The sequence below is a fragment of the Neodiprion virginianus genome, chromosome 2 (genome assembly GCF_021901495.1).
Source record: "Neodiprion virginianus isolate iyNeoVirg1 chromosome 2, iyNeoVirg1.1, whole genome shotgun sequence".
In the NCBI taxonomy this organism is placed as follows: Eukaryota; Metazoa; Arthropoda; class Insecta; order Hymenoptera; family Diprionidae; genus Neodiprion; species Neodiprion virginianus.
Genome location: NC_060878.1, coordinates 3,784,418 through 3,804,315, shown reverse-complemented (window position 1 = coordinate 3,804,315; position 19,898 = coordinate 3,784,418). Strand labels below are relative to the sequence as shown.

Sequence of the window (19,898 nt, the reverse complement as noted above, 5' to 3'; positions counted from 1 at the left end):
TCAAATCACTATGGTTTACGGGTACTTTGGTCAGAAGTTAGACCTTGGATGGAACGGAATAGTAAAGCTGTATCTGAAATCATTCAGAGATACTCAGAAGGTAATTATCGCTTTAATTAGAGCTTGAACTTGGAGCCGGTTCACTGACTTGAACTTATCAGGACAATTCCAGCAAGTCTTGGGAGCTTCGACGTCGAGTAAAAATTCCTGGAACGAAATTCTCTGACATGAGTACCCGTGTCATCCGTGTGCATGCTGATTTCGAGTTATCCCTTCGATATGAGAGAACCAAAGAACAAAGGAACAAAAGGCTGGGAAAGACGGAAAATAAAACCCGGAGTAGGGGGTTGGTTATATAGCAGCGAGCAAAGCAAGTATGGGTATGCAAATTTCGGATAATTAGCGGTGTTATATGAAGCGTGGGCGATACAGGGCGACGTAAAACGTTGGTGAACACACACATGTACGGCTTCGTAAAGGCAGAGCAAAGTCCTGCGTGTATTATTCAACATATTATACGTATGTAGCCCGCGCCGCGGTTGAAGTGGGCGCTGAGGCAAAGAGAGAAGAGAAGCACCTAGAGACTCGCGGAGTCCTTTGTTTGAGACAACGACTGCGTTCTTCCGTGACGTAATTAATGGCTTTCAGTCCTTTTGGGTAGTACCGCGTGAGCAGAGGGAGGGTCGCCGAGACCTCGAACCACCCACGAACCATCCATCCATTCCTCTATCTTCCTCGCCCACTTCTCCAAACTTTTATACCGCTCGCTGCACGCACCTATACACCATACCCATACCATTTACGTGACTCGCCTCATCAAAAACTGGGACCAAGAGGTCAGAGGAGTCCGAAGACTCGATCAGGAGCATTTGGATTCGGCATCACGTCGTGTCACAGTGGTTGTTCCACCGTTGGACAATCCTGATCGACCAATTCTAGGCTTGGAATAAATATTTCACGACTGAACCAGGGGTCGGTTCATCGAAGTATGATTTCTTTCTAACCCCAGTGGACCAGCCAGCTAAACGATCCCTTGGGCTTAGGGGCTGCAACGATACGTCAGATAAGCATCGGGCGATTTGAAACGGGTTCTTGGGAGTTGTCCGAAATCGTGGATAATCAGTGACCATTAGTAAGACCGCCAGCTTGGAATATGTATGTTTCGGACTTTTAATCTCGGAGATTGGTTCGGAGAGGTGGACACTTTTTTGGTGCACACTTTAAAATTGGCTCTTCTTCACAATTGAATTGTCATTCACTCGGTTACACCGACGGTTTACAAAGGGTTGTTGGCACTGCAGGGCAAAACCGATGCACTGTATTATGTCGGTGTCATACGCACCTCGACAAACAGTTGCGTGACGTGGTTTGGAGTAAGTAACGCGTCGTAGAATGTGTGAGCTGAACAAACAGGGTGTTTTCGTCGTTGGCAGAGAAGGAGGAGGCGACGAGGAGGAGGAGTTTAAACGGAGATTCAAATTTTTTTCGTATAACGAGATGCAGAAAGAATGTGCGAGTTGTCTGGAGAAGCGAACGTGACTCGAAAAGCAATTCCGTTTCGATTACTATTACTGGCGGCTTCCAGGCTTTCTCGGGCTCTCTGTTTACGAACACCACTTGAAACAACACACGTGACGACAACGTTCCTCGTCCTCTATATACTATCTGGTAAATTAGCTGGTACAGTTAGCTGCTCAGCAACGTCCCTCTCGTCGTCATCGGATAAAACGCTTTGATTCGGGATGATGAAAGCCGAGTGAGAGGTAGATCAGCCCCACTTAAACGACGCGGTGGATACGAAGTGACTCGAGCGTCGCCAAAGTGCCATATTTTCAGGATAAAACCGTGTTTAAAGAGCGGTAAAGAAGAAGAGCATCATCGGCACGAGACAGTCGAGGGAACTCGCTCTCAAGGCACTCACGTTCCCGCCTCTTTATTATACGCATCTTTCATGTTTATGCCGGAAGACTCGAGTGCCTCGGGAGTAGCTCGAAAATACGTTAACTGTCCGTAGGTACCAACAGTCAAAAATCACGGACAAGTACATGTCGGAGATGGGAAAAGTGGTGGAAGTTTTTGGTCGTTGAAATTCTTCATCCAACGCTAGGAGATCGCTGTCAAAGAGCTCCCTTCACGAAGAAAGGGTTCTTTTTTTTTGGGGAGGGGGTTGGTTTGAAAGATTTTGAGCCGCGGGTTATCTTCTCCGTTAGTCAATCGGCCGGGGTAAAACGAGACCAGACGATGACGATCCGGAGGATGGCTGGTGCGCCATTCTGGATTAAGCATATTGTACAAATTGAATACACCGAATAATCTGGGACTCGCGATTCGTATCGTCTCGCACACTTAACCGTCCCCTGGTGTAACAAAGTGGTTACTAGGTGCCCCCAGCGCAATGCTGCAGGCTTATCGCACAACGAACGCGCCCTCGCCTCGAGTCTCTCGACAATACGACGTCGCCCCCTTCAACCCCGTAGCGATTCGTACCCGGGATACGGACAATGTGATACCGACCCTGAACGCCGGCTGCAGGCTGCCTCGCCAATCTTGTAACTCTATATTTTCGCGCATCGAGATAATGCCGGCGACGATAGCTGCCGCCGATCGCGATCCTGACAACGCGAACTGAATTTCGACGATGTAACCAATCGGATCCCGTGTACGTTGCTGCGATAACGAGTCACTGTGAAGGAGAACGCGGATCGAGTTACCGTCAGGGACTATTTTCTGTTTTCATTTACCGAGGGGGTCTTGGATCTTACGTCATAAATTTAGAGTCTTGAAGTGAAGTTGACACTTGGAATAAAGCGTCAAGAATTTGCTCGCACATCCCACCGCTGACACCGTTTTGTGTGGCCACACGCTTGGAAAACCTGAAAAACCTGGAATTGTCAGGGGATTTTTAATTTGGTCATGGAAAAGACTAAAAATATCAGTTTTATATCATGGAAATTAGAAATGATTTTTTGAGGTGAACAAATATAACTTAAACTGACTTTTTTGTACATTATATGTTTCTTCAATTCGAATCGAACTTGAACCGAATACAGAGCTTATAAGCTGAACGATATAGGTTTTAGTAACTTGATAGAACTAGGAAAATTTCAGAGAAACCTAGGTTTTAGGCCCCGGAAATCCTGAAAATGCCATGGAATTCTTTTCCATAAAATTTGTGGCCACCCTGAAACACGTAATTGTTTGTTTGAAAAACTTGGCTATTAGTAGTTATTCTAATCAGTGACGCTTTCGAAAAACAAATTTCCGAACAATTCGTATTTCGATACTTTACTTTCGCATGTTTGAAATTTCGATACATCGGCCATTCGCAATATTGACCCTTCCAAGTTTCGACCCCCACCCCCATCTATCTCTCTAAAAAAAAAAAGACATCTAGTTCAAAGCAAAACTTAACATTAAGCTCGGACCTACCGTGGCTCCGGTGATTCGTTCCATAGTTTCAATTACGCCCCCCGTACAACGCACGTATCTACATCCATACATCCATACACAGACCAAGTTATAGGTACCTTATAAGTACGTTACAAAGCCGCGTGCAGCGTTACACGCGGTATCCATATCGTTGCCAGCTCGGCGTGACCGCGACGCAGACCGGAAGGCCAGAGTAAAGAGCGCCAAGGGGGTTCAGGGGGTTCAAGAGGGGTCCCAGAGTCGGAGGGGAAAAGGAAAGGCCCCTTTCGCGGGCTGACGGCCCAGGGCAGGAGACCACTCGAGAGCGATCGCGCGTTAAATGCGACGACGGGCGTCGACGAACGTCGGTGGTCGCGTGGCCGGCGCGTGTCTTCCTATCTGGGGGATCCCCGGGGTTCCGAATAGGCGAGAGAGAGAGAGAGAGAGAAAGAGAGTCTCTACTTACCTACCGTGAAGCTAGACTTCGCCGGGCATGATACAACGATACAAACTATATTTAATCGGAAATAGGAACTGGCTTCGAACTTCCTGCGTTGCGGGGAAGCCGACATATATTCAAGGATTTTCGGGACGAAAATTTGGGGTAAAAATTATTGGTACAAAAAACACGATTATACAGAGGTTCGAATTATAAGATTGACCAAAAACAATATATTATTATTCCTTACAATCGGTTTTTGTTTTTTTTTACGACCATTAACGACGCAATATAATATCAATTTATGTCATTAAAGTATCAATTATTATCATTGTCTTATTTAGTTAGTACCTATTTGATGTAATAACTGATAGATAAATGAATATTTTCACCTAGAATCGAAAATTATTTCAATTGAAACTAGAAAATCTTGAAAAAACTTTTACCGGTATTAAGTCTACCTTCTGAAATTTACGAAATTTTGATTTCGAATGCGATTGAACGAGACATAGCTCATTTTATTCTTCAATGAATCATCCACAAACATAACTATGAAAAAATACTATTCAATTTCACATTTCGCATGTTCACGTTAATTTCACAACAAATCTCTTGAACAGTGAATTCCTCTTTTTTTTTCTTACCAAGCATCGCAAATTTCACCGCAATTCAAGATAGATTTCTTGAATCCAACATTAATTCTTGACCGGATCTTGCCACGTTACAAGCTCGCAATTACTTTTCGTTTCAAAAATCGTATTTTCCGACCATTTTTATACCTCGCCTTCCCCTCATTTCCCCTCAATTATAATATTTCCCGCTCCGATCGTTCGTCCACCTCTTCACGAACGTCACTTTCTTCGTTCTACGGGTATTTATTCAACCACGCAGGGGCTTTAATGAGGTTAAATGGGTTCAGTGTTATATCGTTACGGTAGCGATTGGTGTCCCCCCCCCCCCCCCCCCCCCAAGCTCCATGCTCCTGCAGGGTATGAACTCCACGTGAATCACGGGTTAAAGGAATCGGCCACTTGCAGCCACCGGGGCGAGTCGTTGGCTGCAGGCTGCCGACGGCGGCACGGCAGACAGCCTGAGTCACCCCTCGTTTCCGGGGGCATTATTTTTCATTTTGAATAATGATAAATCGGACAGTAGCTGGTACATATGCATTATGCATACCTGCGTACACGTGTGAACGAGCCAAAGTGGCAACCGGCCCTTAAAACGCTCGACGATTCCATGCACCTAGCGCATATAATTTGACATTTCATTTTTTTACAGACGATTTGAAAAAAATAAATAAATAAAAATTACCAGCAGGTCTGCTAATATTTTTTGGATTTATTCAATCATTTTTTCAATTCATTACTCGTCGAAAGAAAAGGTACAAATTACATGTTACATGTCGATATGACAATTTACATAAGTTGAAGTCACAAAAGTTTGCGTTATATTTACTGGCAGAAATGTAACAAGTAACGTAATAATAATGCGGATCTGTTGGGATATTATGTTTAGTCAAATTTTTCTGATGGTGCTCGAGGTACAGCTACGCAAAAAAAAACTATTGAATGCGACAAATGTGGCAAAAGATATATTTTGTCAATACAAATACCTAAATGTTGCTTCACGGAATGTCTGAAGCAAATTGTTTTTTTTTTTTTTATCACTTTTTACATCGAGATAAATGAGAGTCATTTTCTTTCTTTCATTCTCTAGTTGACAGTATCGAAAAAAATTATGTTATATGCTATTTTTCAAGTGGCTGTATCATCTCCGTTATTCAAAATCATCGTTTTAAAATTCTCAGTACACGATGACATATTTTTCATTTCGAATTATATGAAAAACATACACATCGACCCCGACTTCAAACCAAGCTGCATTTCTTTCTATAAAAAAAAAAAAATACACACACAATGCAAACATATTGTATAGAGAAAATGGAAAGCAGCCTAGATCACGTAATTCATAGTATAATTACATAGTACAAACGGCCAGTTATCGTGCAACCGAGAATCAAATAGTAAAAGCTGACCGTGTGGCCGGCAAAACTTCAGTGTAGAATCTAACGCAATGATTTTAAACGTATTGAATCAGCCTGATGTTTGAGATCCGTTGAAAAGCATGAAACCGATCTCTTTGTTTCCTTGAAAAGAAAAAGTGAAGAAATTTAACGAAGACGCTTGGATCAGGGTTGAATTTAATGCGCAGTCTTTGGATTGCCGTTGTTTCAATTTACTCATCGTCAGTATTTATGCCAAATTTTCATGGATTCTCGTTGCAAAGATGAATTCATGACGAATCGCACTCGGTAAATAAAATCACGGGAATTCTGTAATTGGAGAAAAATTGATAAAAGTCAGTGATGGTCTCGGCCATGCGCAGTGAAATGAGTCGCCGTTCGCTCAGACAGGCAGTAGAAGCTGTCGTAACGGCCAGCCGAAATTTATGACCGAGGCTTGACTTACGTATTTATAGACTTTCACTCAAGTTCAGACTTGGTTTATTCGGTATTAACGAACAAAGTTATTAAAATCAGAGTTTGATTTCTTTACTTTAAGTTTCGCCACCAAAACGTTCAAAATTAGGCGCTTTCGGAACTTTTCAAATTCGGAACTTCAACCTCGCCCCAAATCGAATAAAACATTCAAGGTACCTCAGATGCGACAAATTGTGATGATATAATTATGTCACTTTACCCTGTATTGTGAGATACGGTAAAAAAATTCAGATTCAGAACTTCAACTGTTCGTAGAATTTATAAATAATCGTAAAGATTTAAGAATCAAACGAAACGAATCGAACTCACCGTTTTCCGTCATCCTAGGTAAACGATTTATTGCTTTCCTAAAAATTCGAATTTCAAATAATTCTTAATCAGTAAAGTCACACTTTGCAACTTACGGAACAATTCTCTGCATTATAGACTCGCACATACAATGCGGAAATAATTACACGTGGCTCTAATCCAAGCGAATTGATGCTCACTGCAAATTAACGACACGGAATTCATTACCATATAAAATTTCGCTAATCGTATACACCCCGACCTACAGCAACACTTCGTAGAAATCGATCTGTCACAGTTCCAACTGTTATTAATTCTTCCTGAAAAAAGATAATTCAAATCGCTTCATCGGCCTTTCCAGCTCTTATCGCAGCCTCCGATTTTTGAGTACATTGTACAGCTATATGAATTATTATATGAGAACCAAAATTGGTACTCATTTAAGAATATTCCGGGTTTTAGTCCTCAATTAATCCTTAAACTTTTCTTTTCTCGAATTCCATGTATTCGAGGTTCTGTAATTAATTGCAACTGAGATGCGAGGATCTCGAAGTTGATTCCGATCTAAAAATTTTTAAAACTTCAAGACTGATTTGTCGAGTCGAACTAACAATGAGCTGTCAGAGGATCTTGAGGGTATAAATGAGGCCTGAATTCGAATCGGCTTAGCTGAAATACAAAGAAACGAAGAGCCAAGATCGATTCAAACTAGCTGTAAAATTTCGACGCGGGATTATAGATCCGTGATTTCTTGGTTCTATATCATGGTGTAAACCTAGTTAAAGACCAGTGTAATTATTTGAAACTCAACATCCCGTTATAAGACTGAAAAAAATGATGGCATAAGTAAGAGTGTTCAACAAGTGCAATTGTAGAATAATACTAGCCGCAACATGTCATAAAATAGAAAACAAATCATATTGTCATTTGTCCAAGCAAGGAAAAACGCGACTTCATGCATCGGTTAAAAGACTCTCGAGATTCTCGATCGAAAAAGATCCGAACTAGGTTTCGCTAGGAGCAAAGATGCTCTTGATGTACTTCATATTCAAGAAAATCCAAAGATCAATGATAAATAAAAAAAGAAACAAACGATCTCACCCTGTCGAATATATACTCGAAATTTACGATGAATTCTTTGTTTCGCGAATATAATATGGAATAAGGTGAAATATCGTCAAGGCATATATTATAAACGAACGAACGAAGCAATGAATATGAATATATCAGATCCGTGATTCGACTTGGGATCTAGAATGATCGTACATCTACATTACCTACCGCTGATAAGCGGTATCTCCGTAAGTTTTCCCGTACTTATTTGAGATCTCGGAGTTTTACTTTTCCCTGCATCGTCTTACTCGGATCGGAGGGGCGACACGTTGATAGGTCGCTTCGGTGACTATAGCAACTCCTCTCCCCGTCTTCCGTCCCGTCATCGGGCAGGCTGCATGGATTCGGTCCGTCTTGCTCGTGTTCCATGGGGGTTGATTAGGAAGTAGTTGGGATGCGCGCGGCCGCTTCGACGGGTGTGAAACCCCGCCTACGTTCGGCGTCGCGACGCCGAGGGGGCGGTCCGGGTTTCCGCGGCGCCAGGCAACCACGGGGTTAACTTCCAGTGTCACTAAGAGCGGGAAGCCACGATCATGTCCTCACACCTACGTTGCCGACTGGGCTCAACCTTGGCCCGCTGCAAATGAATTGTGCTGTGCACGTGAATTTTTTCTTTATCCTTATTGTACGCGTCGAAACACCCTTAATTCTCATGGTTTTTTCTCAATTCTGTGTGCTTCGGGATCATCGTACCGCGTGATTAATTATATATTATTATTATTATTATTATTACGGGTCCGTTGATTGTTGTTGTTATTGTTATTATTATTGTTGTTGTTTTTTTTTCTGGTGCGGTGCTGCGTGACGGAGAGCAAAAAAAAAAAAAAATAAAAATAAAAAAATTATTATTGTGAAAATTTACACACGTACATTAAGGGGACTGTTTTGAGTATAATAAGAGACCGTCAGGATTCCCCGAGAGGACTGCGGTTCAACTTTGACCTTCCGGTCATCGCGACCGCGATGCTGGACCTAAAAAGCAGCGGTACCACTGCTGCGGAATTGCCAAGGACCACGGCCTTCACCAATCTATCGATGTTGTTCGCAGGTGAGTATTACGGATAATCAAGGAACAACCGGGGACGAGGGCTTAAGCTTGCAAGTTTATCAGCGAATCGTAGAAATTATTAACTCAGGGTGAATTGTTGACGCTTCTTATTTTCGTGTTAAATATTTTTTTTCTTCTTGTAAGAGTTGCGTGCGAGATGAATTTCTTAATTAATTATTCAAAAGGAACGCCTGTAATAAACATCTTACAAAATATATGTTAGTGGTAGTTGTAATATACATATATATATATAGAGAGAGAGGCTTATACACTGCACGGGGATGTTGCATTTTGATAAGTGAAATGTTACTGTCACCGCAATTTCGCAAAGCATTAAAATTTCGAGATGAAAAAAATTTGATGATTCAAATAATTTTTTTATGTAAGCACAAAAATCTGAGCTCAGAGATTTTCTTTGGTATAAGTAAGAAGAGCATATCATTTAGATATTTACTTACTGAGGACCTATACGTAAGGACCTACAGGAGGCGTATACATGCCCGTAAATAGGTTGGTCCTACGAAATAAAAAAATTAGAAACAATGTTTGTTATAATTAATAACAGACGTAAAGTAAAGAAATTAAGATAAAAAAATAAAAGACAGAATAGGCGGATATACTTCTTGAGCTGTTAGAAAAATTACTTAACAAAATAACAATTTTGCATAACACGATAATAGAAAGAAATGTTCACTTGACATTGATCTTATTAACAGTACATTATTCAGATATTTTTCGTTCTGATAATAACGTTTAAATTCTATTTGTTTATAGGAGTATTTTACACGCTCTATATTTTGTTCTTTCTTTGCAGCAATATATTAGTAATTGAATATATCTCTTCGTACCTTGCGTCTCAAATTAAGTATAAAAGTAGGATAATTTTGCTGCACTTAAGTTTCTTCACGTACGGAAATATTAATATGAAACGTTGTGGTGTAAAAAAAATATCTTTTTACTCTGAATCTGCCTTATTAAAATCACGAGTAAAGAAAATTCAGATAAAACGGTTTAAGAACGGTTTTCAGTACCGTCAAGGTAAAAAAATTTCCAAGTCATCGTGACGAAGCAAAGGGTGAAAGGTAATTATGTAGTAGAATTGAATGTTTGAACTTGCTAACCGCCACACAATATTTTTAACGTGTAGTTTTAATGCAAAATAGTGTAAATCACCACATAAACTAGCACGTGTCGTCACATTTACGTTGATACATCTTCGTAACGTGAAAAAAAAAAAAAAAAAACTTGGGGGAGAGTTTAAAACCGATTTCAATAATAATTAATAATTATATAATATTTTTACAAATATTGGATATCATTCTATATCTTATTTAACATCTCACTCGTATTTACAGTCCCGAGTTGTAAAAAAATTGCTTAATTTTCAAGGTGTACCTACAATGTTAATGCATACAGTTTCATACTTATTCGGGTATAGTTTTGGTATTAGATACATAATTTTACGCAGCAATCCTCGTTCCCACCTGACAAGCTGCATAGATTTTAACATATTAACATACAGCCACACGTGATCGTGATTCGTATCTGACGTGAGATTTGAATTTCTAGGATAAGCTAACTGAAATTCAGTGACCGATTATTTCTGCAGATTGTTACCAAGATACGACGAAAAAAAAAAAAAAAAATTCCTTCCCTTTGATCATACCAGTGAATCAAATTACGTCGGTTCTCCAGATCGGATGGCGATAAACGGATTCCCGTATATAATACCGGTTAAAATAAAAACCTGAAAAAATATTCGTTACGGTACGTACGATTATAATGCACACATATAAATCTCAGAAACTTGAGTTTGAAGGTAAAGTTAAATGGAAAAAGAAGAACAGGTAAAAAAACAATGAATCAATAAAAATAGCAAAAATCACATGCGAGCGAAGCTCCCTTCTCTGAAGACATAACTATCCAACTCGCATGGCGAAATTATTCTGCGACAGTATATATATATATATATTTTCTCAATACACTGAGAAAAATTTCATTTGTTACAGTAACCAGAAAAATTGAGTAAAACAGGTATCGTTAAAAAAAGTGTTTGAATATTGTTGGAATTACGAAAATCGAGGTACGCCTAACCATTTTGCGCTATCGTCGATCCTTTTTTCGGTTATTGCAACGCAAAATCAGTTTCTGAGGTTTATTCTACTTTTATAGTTAAACAAGGCTTCAACGTCAATTTATCGTTGCACGAGCGTTAAATTTTGGCAACAGTTACGCGAAAATATATCAACAGCGATCGTAATGATAAAGAATAGCAACGGATACCAGACTTTCCGGTAACGGCTAGAAAACTGATTATCATTTTCTACCTAGAACTATATTTTTCGATTCTGGTAAATAATGAAAATAGTCAAGGACCGAGCGGTAACCGGAACTAAAAATTCCTCTCAGTCTATGTAAAAAGGCGATCATTTGTACACATAACGCTTATTAGCACACGTTGATCGAGGCTCTGATTTTCGAATTAACCTTTTAAGGGGGTTAACGCGGATCAGTGAGTTTTCACACTGGACCAATTTATGACTTTTCCGGACGACGTAGGCAGCATAATGCATCATATGCGGCGGTGGCGGCATCGAGACCCCCAAAAAAGCTGCCCCGACACACGACCCTCTGAATTCGGTCGTTAGCCGACGCTTCATTCGCTCATAGATAGGCGCATACGTATGATATCTGTAAGGTCGTTTGACCTTGGCTTGACCTCTGCAGACTCGTTCGTCTCCGTCGTCACGAATGCCAAATTAACGCTGGGTCATCTCGGCTGTAATAAAATTACGTTCGCGGAATAGTTTCTGTGCAAGGAGGAAGGGGGGAAATTTTTTCCACGTGCTTTTATTTTTCACGATGGAAATCAGACGAGGCACGAAATTTCTTTCGTCAATTCATTGTTCTCCCGTCATTCTGTGGCTCGTGGTCGGACAGTCGTTACCATTTTGCGATTCTTTGTACACATGTAAGGGTTGACTTTTACCGCCGGCCGAAGACAGGCCTTCGATTTTTACGACCCCATACGTGAGCCGTAAAACTGGCCTTTTGGCCTACGCGTCGAAATAAAATACGCAAACACCATGCGAGAAAACCAAACATCGCTCTTTCGGCTTTCATCTTATACGTGCAGAAGGGGAACGAAATCATCAGTCTTATCTTTCCGGTTGGTGTGTTATGCGTATCTTACACCGACTATGCAAATCGAATTTCCAAAATTATTTCTCCACTCGACGATCTCGGAGAAATTCTGCAACCGTTGAAAAAAAAATATCGAATGGTTTTTTTCAAACAGCTGAATATTAAACAACAAACTCTTGGCTCACAAGGAAGGTATCTCAGGTCGATCTCATCGATTTGATTCCCTCTTTAATATGTTATAGTAGACTAAAAAAAGCATGTCAACGGGCGATTTGGTAGTTTCTTTTTTATTTTTTAATTGACAAAATTACCTTTTTTACTTCTCGTTATGAGAAAACTTTTCCCAGTTGGATAGGTTGAAAAAAAAATTATATTCTTGTGGGTGAAACTGCCAAATCACCCCTCGACATGCCTTAGTTTGAAGGGTGGTTTCACCCCCTTAAAGTGTTTAATGGCGGATAAAAAAGAAATACGTGTCGCTTAATTTTTAGTCTACTGTAACATGCTGCAAAAGAAATCAAATCGGAGATATCGACCTGAAATATCTTCCTTCTCAGAGTCCATTTCATATTGCTGATTCTAACCCTGTTCAGCGTATACCGCAACGATCATAATCCTGCATACCTTCTGCCCGAAGATTTTCCCCTGCCGTAAAAAATCTTTCATCATCGCGAAACAATCGGTCGATCATACCCCCTATTATACATATCGTAATCCCGTAAGTCCACGAACCCATCGAGGAAAAATGTCAAGTGGACCACTCGAAAATATTATAACCGCAAGGATTACCCGGATTTTGGTATTCCCCGTAGGGAATAGACAGAAAGAGAGAGAAAGAGAGCAAAGAAGGGGAAGAAGAGGAAATTCTTATGCCGTGGCCGTGTATTGTTATAGTTGTCGAGTAACCTGCACCATCCCCCTCGTCGCAACACGTGAAATTCGAGGCTGTATTAATGGACCGAAAGAGGCGAACTCGGAGGGGGGGACGGATCGGAGCCACTGGCGGACAGTGTTTGCTCCGAAGGTCACCCTGGACTTTAGCCGGGTCTTCGGTAGCCGGGAAGAACTCGGCGTTGTCGTCCTGGCACCGCGTATGTACACACTGGGGTACGAGGGGACATCCCCGGCGCGCCAATATCTGCCAAATGAAAATATATCTGTTGGCAAACATGCCCCCCGGGCTGACGAGCTCGAACCTTGGGAAAATTCATAGATAGAAATTCCCCAGACGTCGGCACTCGCTCCTATTTTACCCATCTCGACTTATGCTCAGCTGAATTCACATACGCGGAAACAGCGATAACAATGATCTTCCAACACTTCGGAGACTCCTTAAAGTCTTGACCAAGCACACAGTCGACTCGTTGGAGAGAAGTAGAAAGACACTTTTTAAGCCAATGGTCGGGACCTTGTGACAATCATGAGTACGCAAAGTCTGCTAGTTCGGTAACTCAAAGTAACCGATTATATGTAACATACAATCTGTCTGTAAAATGACTTCTCATTCTAGTCAACCAATGGTCAAGAGTAACTGTAATATTGGGGTAACTATGATTTCGTTGATCCTGATTTCCAATGCGCTATTTCAACTTATGCGACTACTGTACGATATCTATGTTTTGTTGTGAATTTCATTTGATCTCAACGTTTTCGAGGACATTTGAGGTCGTAAAATTGACGGTACTCTGACTCCAGGCTTGTCAATCGTCGTGATTCGATCTCAAGTGACTAGTCACCACTGTTGAGAAGCTTGGATCGAGCTTTTCGAATAGCAAAGGTATTCGCAAGATGTGGAAAGCGTGTCATGTCTCATGTTTGACTCCAAGATTCAGACTTCTTTTAAACATCCTTTCGACATAATCGAATGGATATATCGATTAGTCTACAAACTGATAAATTATCGTCAAGTCCAATTTTTGATCATTTACTGATCGGTCGAGAAATTCACTATAATATTGTCAACGTAAGAATATTTTATTTTTACCTATTTTCAGACGGTTGATTTTGATACAGAAAATTTTACACTCTAGTACATTGTTTCTATTAATAATTCCATTTACTTTTACAATGTTTCAGATGCCAGCAGTTCGTACAAAGGCGGCTGGAGTCACGCCGCTTCACCAGCCCCTGGCCAGGGTGAGTTTATTTATCAACACCATTATGAAATGCATTTTAATCCCTTTAGACAGGTGATTTTAATCATAAAATTTGGTTCAACCCCAGTTCTGGTATTGTATAAACCATTCGAACTAAAAGAATGTGTTCCAAATTGGAATCACGCTCACGTCTCGACCGAGATCGTGCTCTGCGACGAACGAATTCTCCTTCCCATTTTGCCAATCTGAAAAAAAAAATCTAGTAGATTTTGAAGTTCATCATCGTCGAGAATCAGGAAAATTCTTACCATATCTTACGATTAAAAATACTCCGAAAACCATGTCACAGAGTCTTGAGGTCGAATATGAACGGTCTGGGAATTGGTTCGCGAATCGAGTTCGGGCGTCGCGACGTCGGGCGGGGGCGATAGGAGTCTCGGGGGTTTCGCCGAGTCGAGTAGGGCGTGGGCGTCGCGACGCTTTGTGGCGCGTTCAACCGCGACCTCTTTGTCGCGGAGTGCCCGAGGCATGCAAACGGGTGTGGAGAGTGACGCCTCGACGGGCGAGGAGCGCCGGAGGCAGCGCTGTGCCCTGTTGAAGGCACAACTCGCAATCACGGTGGAGAGATCAGAGCTGCAAGCCGCGGGGCAGTTTGTTATAAACAGCTTCCACACCCCCGTTCCTCCTATCCCTTTGCCGCATGCATCGGAGGAGCGAGAAAGGGCGAAATCGCGCCAAAGGACGTACCTCATCCCGTTCCCTGGCCTTGTTGTTGTCTCGCTGACTGCGTTTACACTTTGCAGAACACGCCGTTACGCCGCCCCCATCTCGCGGTCACTGAGCTTATGAAATTAGACCCGTCGCGGTTGCCCGGGGCGTTTCCATCCCCCTCCCCACGATTTTACACCCCGGTGACGGGTTCGACGGTTGGTTCAATCCAGAAAAACAATCGACTCTCAAAGACAAACACCGACGACCTTTTTGAACGCAAACGGTTTTTCAACGGAGAATTTCCTACTGTGAAATTATGTTTGATGGGGCCAAGAAGCACCTCAGACCTTCACCCTTCTGATCAAACTCCTAGACTGAACACTGTTTTCGGATTCGATGACACTTTTGGGGACGAGAACTGACCGACTTCAAAAATTTTGATGAATCGACTTTCCCGGTAGTCACTCAATTGGATCAGCAGCTCGGTGGTGCTCATTGAAACTAGAATATTCAGCCAGAAATCGACCACGGTTGTAGGATCACATCAAGATCGGCAGAATGATTGAGCTATCGCTTCAAGAAGTACTTAGATTCGCAGGATGTTCGTTACATGATCAAAGAAAACCTGGTCATGTAAATATCCCGTACATCAGGAGGATAACACAAATATTTTTTCATTGGTCTCAGGAACGGCAAAGTGCATCGGATAATTGAATAGCAAAATCATAGTTCAAAATAATCTTCTCCATTAATGACTACGCGGAGTTGTTGAACTGCAATAACGGTATAGACAACAACTAATGCGGGTTAATTTGCTGAAATTTTGGTTTGCCCCTGACATAATAACTCTGTAGAAATCTGGTACCAAAAATCAAGTTGGACCTGCTAGTTAACACGCTGAAGTTTGCGGTGTTTAAACATCGGAGGTAAATATGCACCCCAGATTGTGTGGACATCCGTATGCAGGAAGCAGGTATCCGGGTGTACAAAAGCGGGGTGTGCAAAGCGTTGAGCAGTACCTACTGCAGGTAAGAGGGCGCCTAAGGTCAGGAAGTTGGTCGAAGCAAGCTCGCCCCGAGTCAGTGGTGTAGAATGAAAAATGGGTAAGAGTGGCCGCGGAGCTGCTAGGGGTCATTCGTGGGGTCAGAATCGAGGAGGGGAAAGGGAGGTTCGACTACTAGCGTGACTTCTCGACCCAAGTCGAGGCCCCAGAGACCAAGCAGAGTCGGTTCACCGTTGTACGATAATTATACGCCCCACGTCGGCGCGTGCCTCGCTGACGGCTTACGCGCCTCATCGCGTATCGCGTGACTATCTTACCAACTCTTGGGTAACGATCGGCCCCTCCGGAGTACCACCGACACGGAGGAGAACAGCCTTCCTTGGCTAATCACGCTTTTCGACTTCTTGCGAGGCGAACGATTTGTCCCCGCTACCGTCGCTCCATGCCATGTATGGCAGACCATTGTGCCTCCGCGTGATCCTTTGCTCGGAATCAGGTGCCCGGGTCACACCTCAATTGCATCACACCATCCAGCAATAAGCTCTCCACTCGACCCGCGTTAGCTGAGATTGTTTGTCCCATTGCAGGTGTAACCCAACATGGTCACCAGATTGGCGAATCGAGAATAGGGCATGGATTTAGGGAAATGAACACAGCGTTCAGTGCTCTAGTTCCAAACGCCTTTGTGAAATATTCTTTTACACGCGTACCATGAGAGAACCCGGTTTTATTCTTCTCCCGTTCTTTGCTCCTTGATGTAGCGACTTTGATCGGCGCGCATGAAGTTGTTGACGAGGAGGCTGTGGATGCCTTTTTGAGAGAAAACAGATTTCTCGGCTTTTACAGAAGCATCGCAAAAAGAAGTTGAAACGACAAACGTTGTATACATATATATGGGAGGCAATTTCGAAAAGAACCCCTCTGTTCAGCCAATCGAACGAACCAACCAGGAAAGTAGGTATATATGTACGAAAGTTTCGGCTTGATTCGTTCTCGAATCGTACAACAGTCCGAAAGATTCATCGCTCTTACATGCCTCTCTGAAAGTGACACGAGTGGCGGATATGGCTGGGCTTTTTACACGCACTTAAGCACCTACGTATCGCCTCATTTTCATGATCAATCAGATGCGGAGATGGAGACTATACCGAATCGCGATTCATGGTTTGAAACGTAATTCCAGGCTCATGACAAGTTTCATCGACAAGTATCTACTTGCTGGATGTTTCACACTCAGTGATTCCTTTACGCAAAAAACTGAAGACCCTAACTGCCGATGAGGGATGGAGGTAGCTATCCGAGTTCTTCGACCCGGGGTTGGTTGGCTGATCCTTCCAGGAGGAAGGAAATCGTCGGAGAACAACACCGTGGAGTGTAACTCGGGGGGATGACGATCAAGTCGAAACACAACCGACGATGCGTGAACGTGTCACGCATTGGCACGTGGCCGTGTGTGTACTGGTGAAGACATAATACAGTCTCTCCCCCATATGCTCACGCATTCGAGCCATTCGAATTGGGGGATGGCGACGCGTTTCCTTCGCCGTTATACGTCACGCGCGTACCGCTAGCTCTACGCACCGTTTCCCACTGACTTGTTGCCCGATCCGTGTCCCCCGACTCCCTCAGGATCGCGTCGGAGCCCGGCAGTTCGGAGCCCGCACTTCCTGCCCGAGGGATGGGAATGGGGATGGGGATTGCGGACCCTGATCGAAGGGTGCAGCGTCGCGTGCGTTTCGTCCACCCCGCCTCTATCTCCTCGTCGCGTGCGTTGAGTCTAGTTACTCACTTAGCTCTGTACTTATTGCTTATATGTACCATGCTTCTACTGCACCGTCGTGATTTGCACCCTGTAACCGGGGGTCGCTTATGGGTCCTGGTCGTACAGCGTCTGCTCAGGACTCTGGGGTCGAAGGTCGTCGGCGTTTTTTTTTTTTTTTTTTTATTCCATACATTTAAAGTTCGGTACATCAAGTATCAAAATTTTTAACAATCGCAGTTTGTCCACGGTAATAATTATTATAAGATAGAAAAAATCCGGTGATCCTACAAGTCCTGGAAAGCTTCTGGAGAAGTTCTCCCCATTTTATACGTTAAAGGTCACTGGATGTCCTGTTCAGTTACCGTAACCTTAGCAAATTAACCCACCCAATTCTTCACTTATTTTATTTTTAAACGCTCCAAGGCTCGCCTCGAACGCAGCAGCAGCAACAACCTGTTTCAGTCCGCAAGAGCAATTATACCAGCTCGGGCGTCTCTGCCTAGTAATTTTCGTTTTTCATCGCGGCTGCACAGCTAACGTTTTCACAGTATTGTTCAACGTTATAAGTACCTACTTATTATACACTAGAGCGTCATGATTTGTACAGCGGATGGCTAGCGGGGGGTGTAAAAGCCGGAGGGTCCGCCGGTCTGGAGGTCGAAGTTCATATAACTCTGGTTCCCTCCCCCCCCCCCTCCTGACCCCAGCAGTTAATTTGAAATTCTCGCTTTTTAATTATTCGCGTTTTTCATTCTGCTCGTGACCCTCACCCTCCTTTTTCGCGCTTCGATATATTTTCATCTCGACTCTCTTTCATATTTTTACTTTTCTCAATTTCGCGCTACGGTTTTTTTGCGGGTTTTTCCTGTTTCTCTTTATACAGACGTCCGGTTATCACGTGTCTTGAATTTTTCACGTTCATTTCATCCTCTTCGTTGTATACAATCGTACCTCATACATGTACACGCCGGCTAGCCACCTCACTCACGGTCTTCGTGACTAGTTCAAAGCCCCTTTGACTCACGGAACAAAGATTTCAACTCGTCACAATAGCAATCGTAAAGCGGAATTGCGGCTCGCGTTCTAAAGGGGTTCCCTCGAAGTGGATCGCCCCCGCAAACCCGCAACCTTCCATTCCCCCAAAGTTTTCGCTTCACCACTGACGCGATGTCAAATTGAACCGTGTAATAACTAAATTTTAATAGCTCTGCTTTTTGTCCAGTTTCAATCGAGACGTGATCGGTATATTCATTCCGGACCAAAATGTAGAATTCTGGAAATCGTCGCTTTTATCATTGTTTCATCTCCGAGCCCGCGTGTATCACTTTTCAAATTTTGGAAAAAGCTATTCATGGTATCCAATGAGTCTATACAAACGAAGTGCCAGGTTGGATGCTTCAAGAACGGGTTCAGAACAGGTCTGGGCTTTCGAAACACTCGAGTGACATGCTCGGCTGAATCTAAGGTGATCGAAGATGGTGATATTCTCCGATACGAGAGTGAGCCAAACGAGCTAGTTATCTCGACAAGAGAGGGAGCTTGGGTCATTGTGCTGTAGCAAGCGTCGTCTCGAAAGTCGAAGGGACGGCATTCGCGCGGAAGGACAAGGTCCTTTGATCCTGCGGCGGTAGGAGGCAAAGGACGAATTTCGGAGGAAAGAGAGGATGCAGGGCGCGGATCCGTCCGGGTCCCAGACGCGTAACCGGATTACTCCGCCCCGCGTAATTGCTCGTGAATGCACTACGAGGATCCGAACGACAATGGGAATGTCACGGGAGCTCGGGGTGTCCAGGAGTCGGTGGTGCCCTTGGAATGGGGTTCGAGGAAGCCCCGCGGCTGCCCTGATTGCGGCAGACCCCCTAGGCGCCGCTCGACCTCGAGGAAGACGACGGCGTTCCACCCGACCCCCGAATTCCCAATCACGCCCGAAATCAAATTGTTTAACATAGCGGACACCAACTGCTACTTAACCGTGACATCTGCCCGTTTCAATCCCCTCGAATAGAAACAGCGCGATTGTTTTTACGTTCGGCGTGTTATTTTCTATTCAATACATATACATACTCAGCGCGCTGCTGTATGGAGAGAAAATAACGTTAGGTTATAGGTACAGTCCTGATAATTACCGCCCGTGTACCTACGTAGAAGCAATTTCTTGTTCGATATTGTTGTTACGATCTTCTTCCGGAGTTTCTTTTTGTCCTCCAATTCCAGCCGGTAATGCAAATCATCGTCCGGCACATCAACCTCCCCGAATCGAAATGTATTGCCTGCATTTAACCCTACCAAGATTCATGTAAGCCTACTTTGAGGGTAACTGCACCTAGAAATCCTACGTTGACCCTCTAAGTGCTAAAAATTTAAGAATAAATCCTACACCGAA

General features: G+C 43.1%; 1 protein-coding gene across 10 annotated transcripts in view; it reads left to right on the top strand.

The window, feature by feature from the left end:
- Positions 1–19,898, top strand: part of LOC124298982 (transcriptional regulator ERG homolog) — a 47,563-nt gene that overhangs the window by 20,052 nt on the left and 7,613 nt on the right. For 9 of the 10 annotated variants that reach the window (XM_046751748.1, XM_046751747.1, XM_046751746.1 and 6 more), the window contains exon 3: positions 14,020–14,079. In XM_046751748.1, the coding sequence (XP_046607704.1) occupies positions 14,020–14,079 (60 nt within the window). Of the gene's footprint in view, positions 1–8,592; positions 8,800–14,019; positions 14,080–19,898 lie in introns of those variants that run through there. The other variant, XM_046751753.1, reaches the window with a different exon arrangement.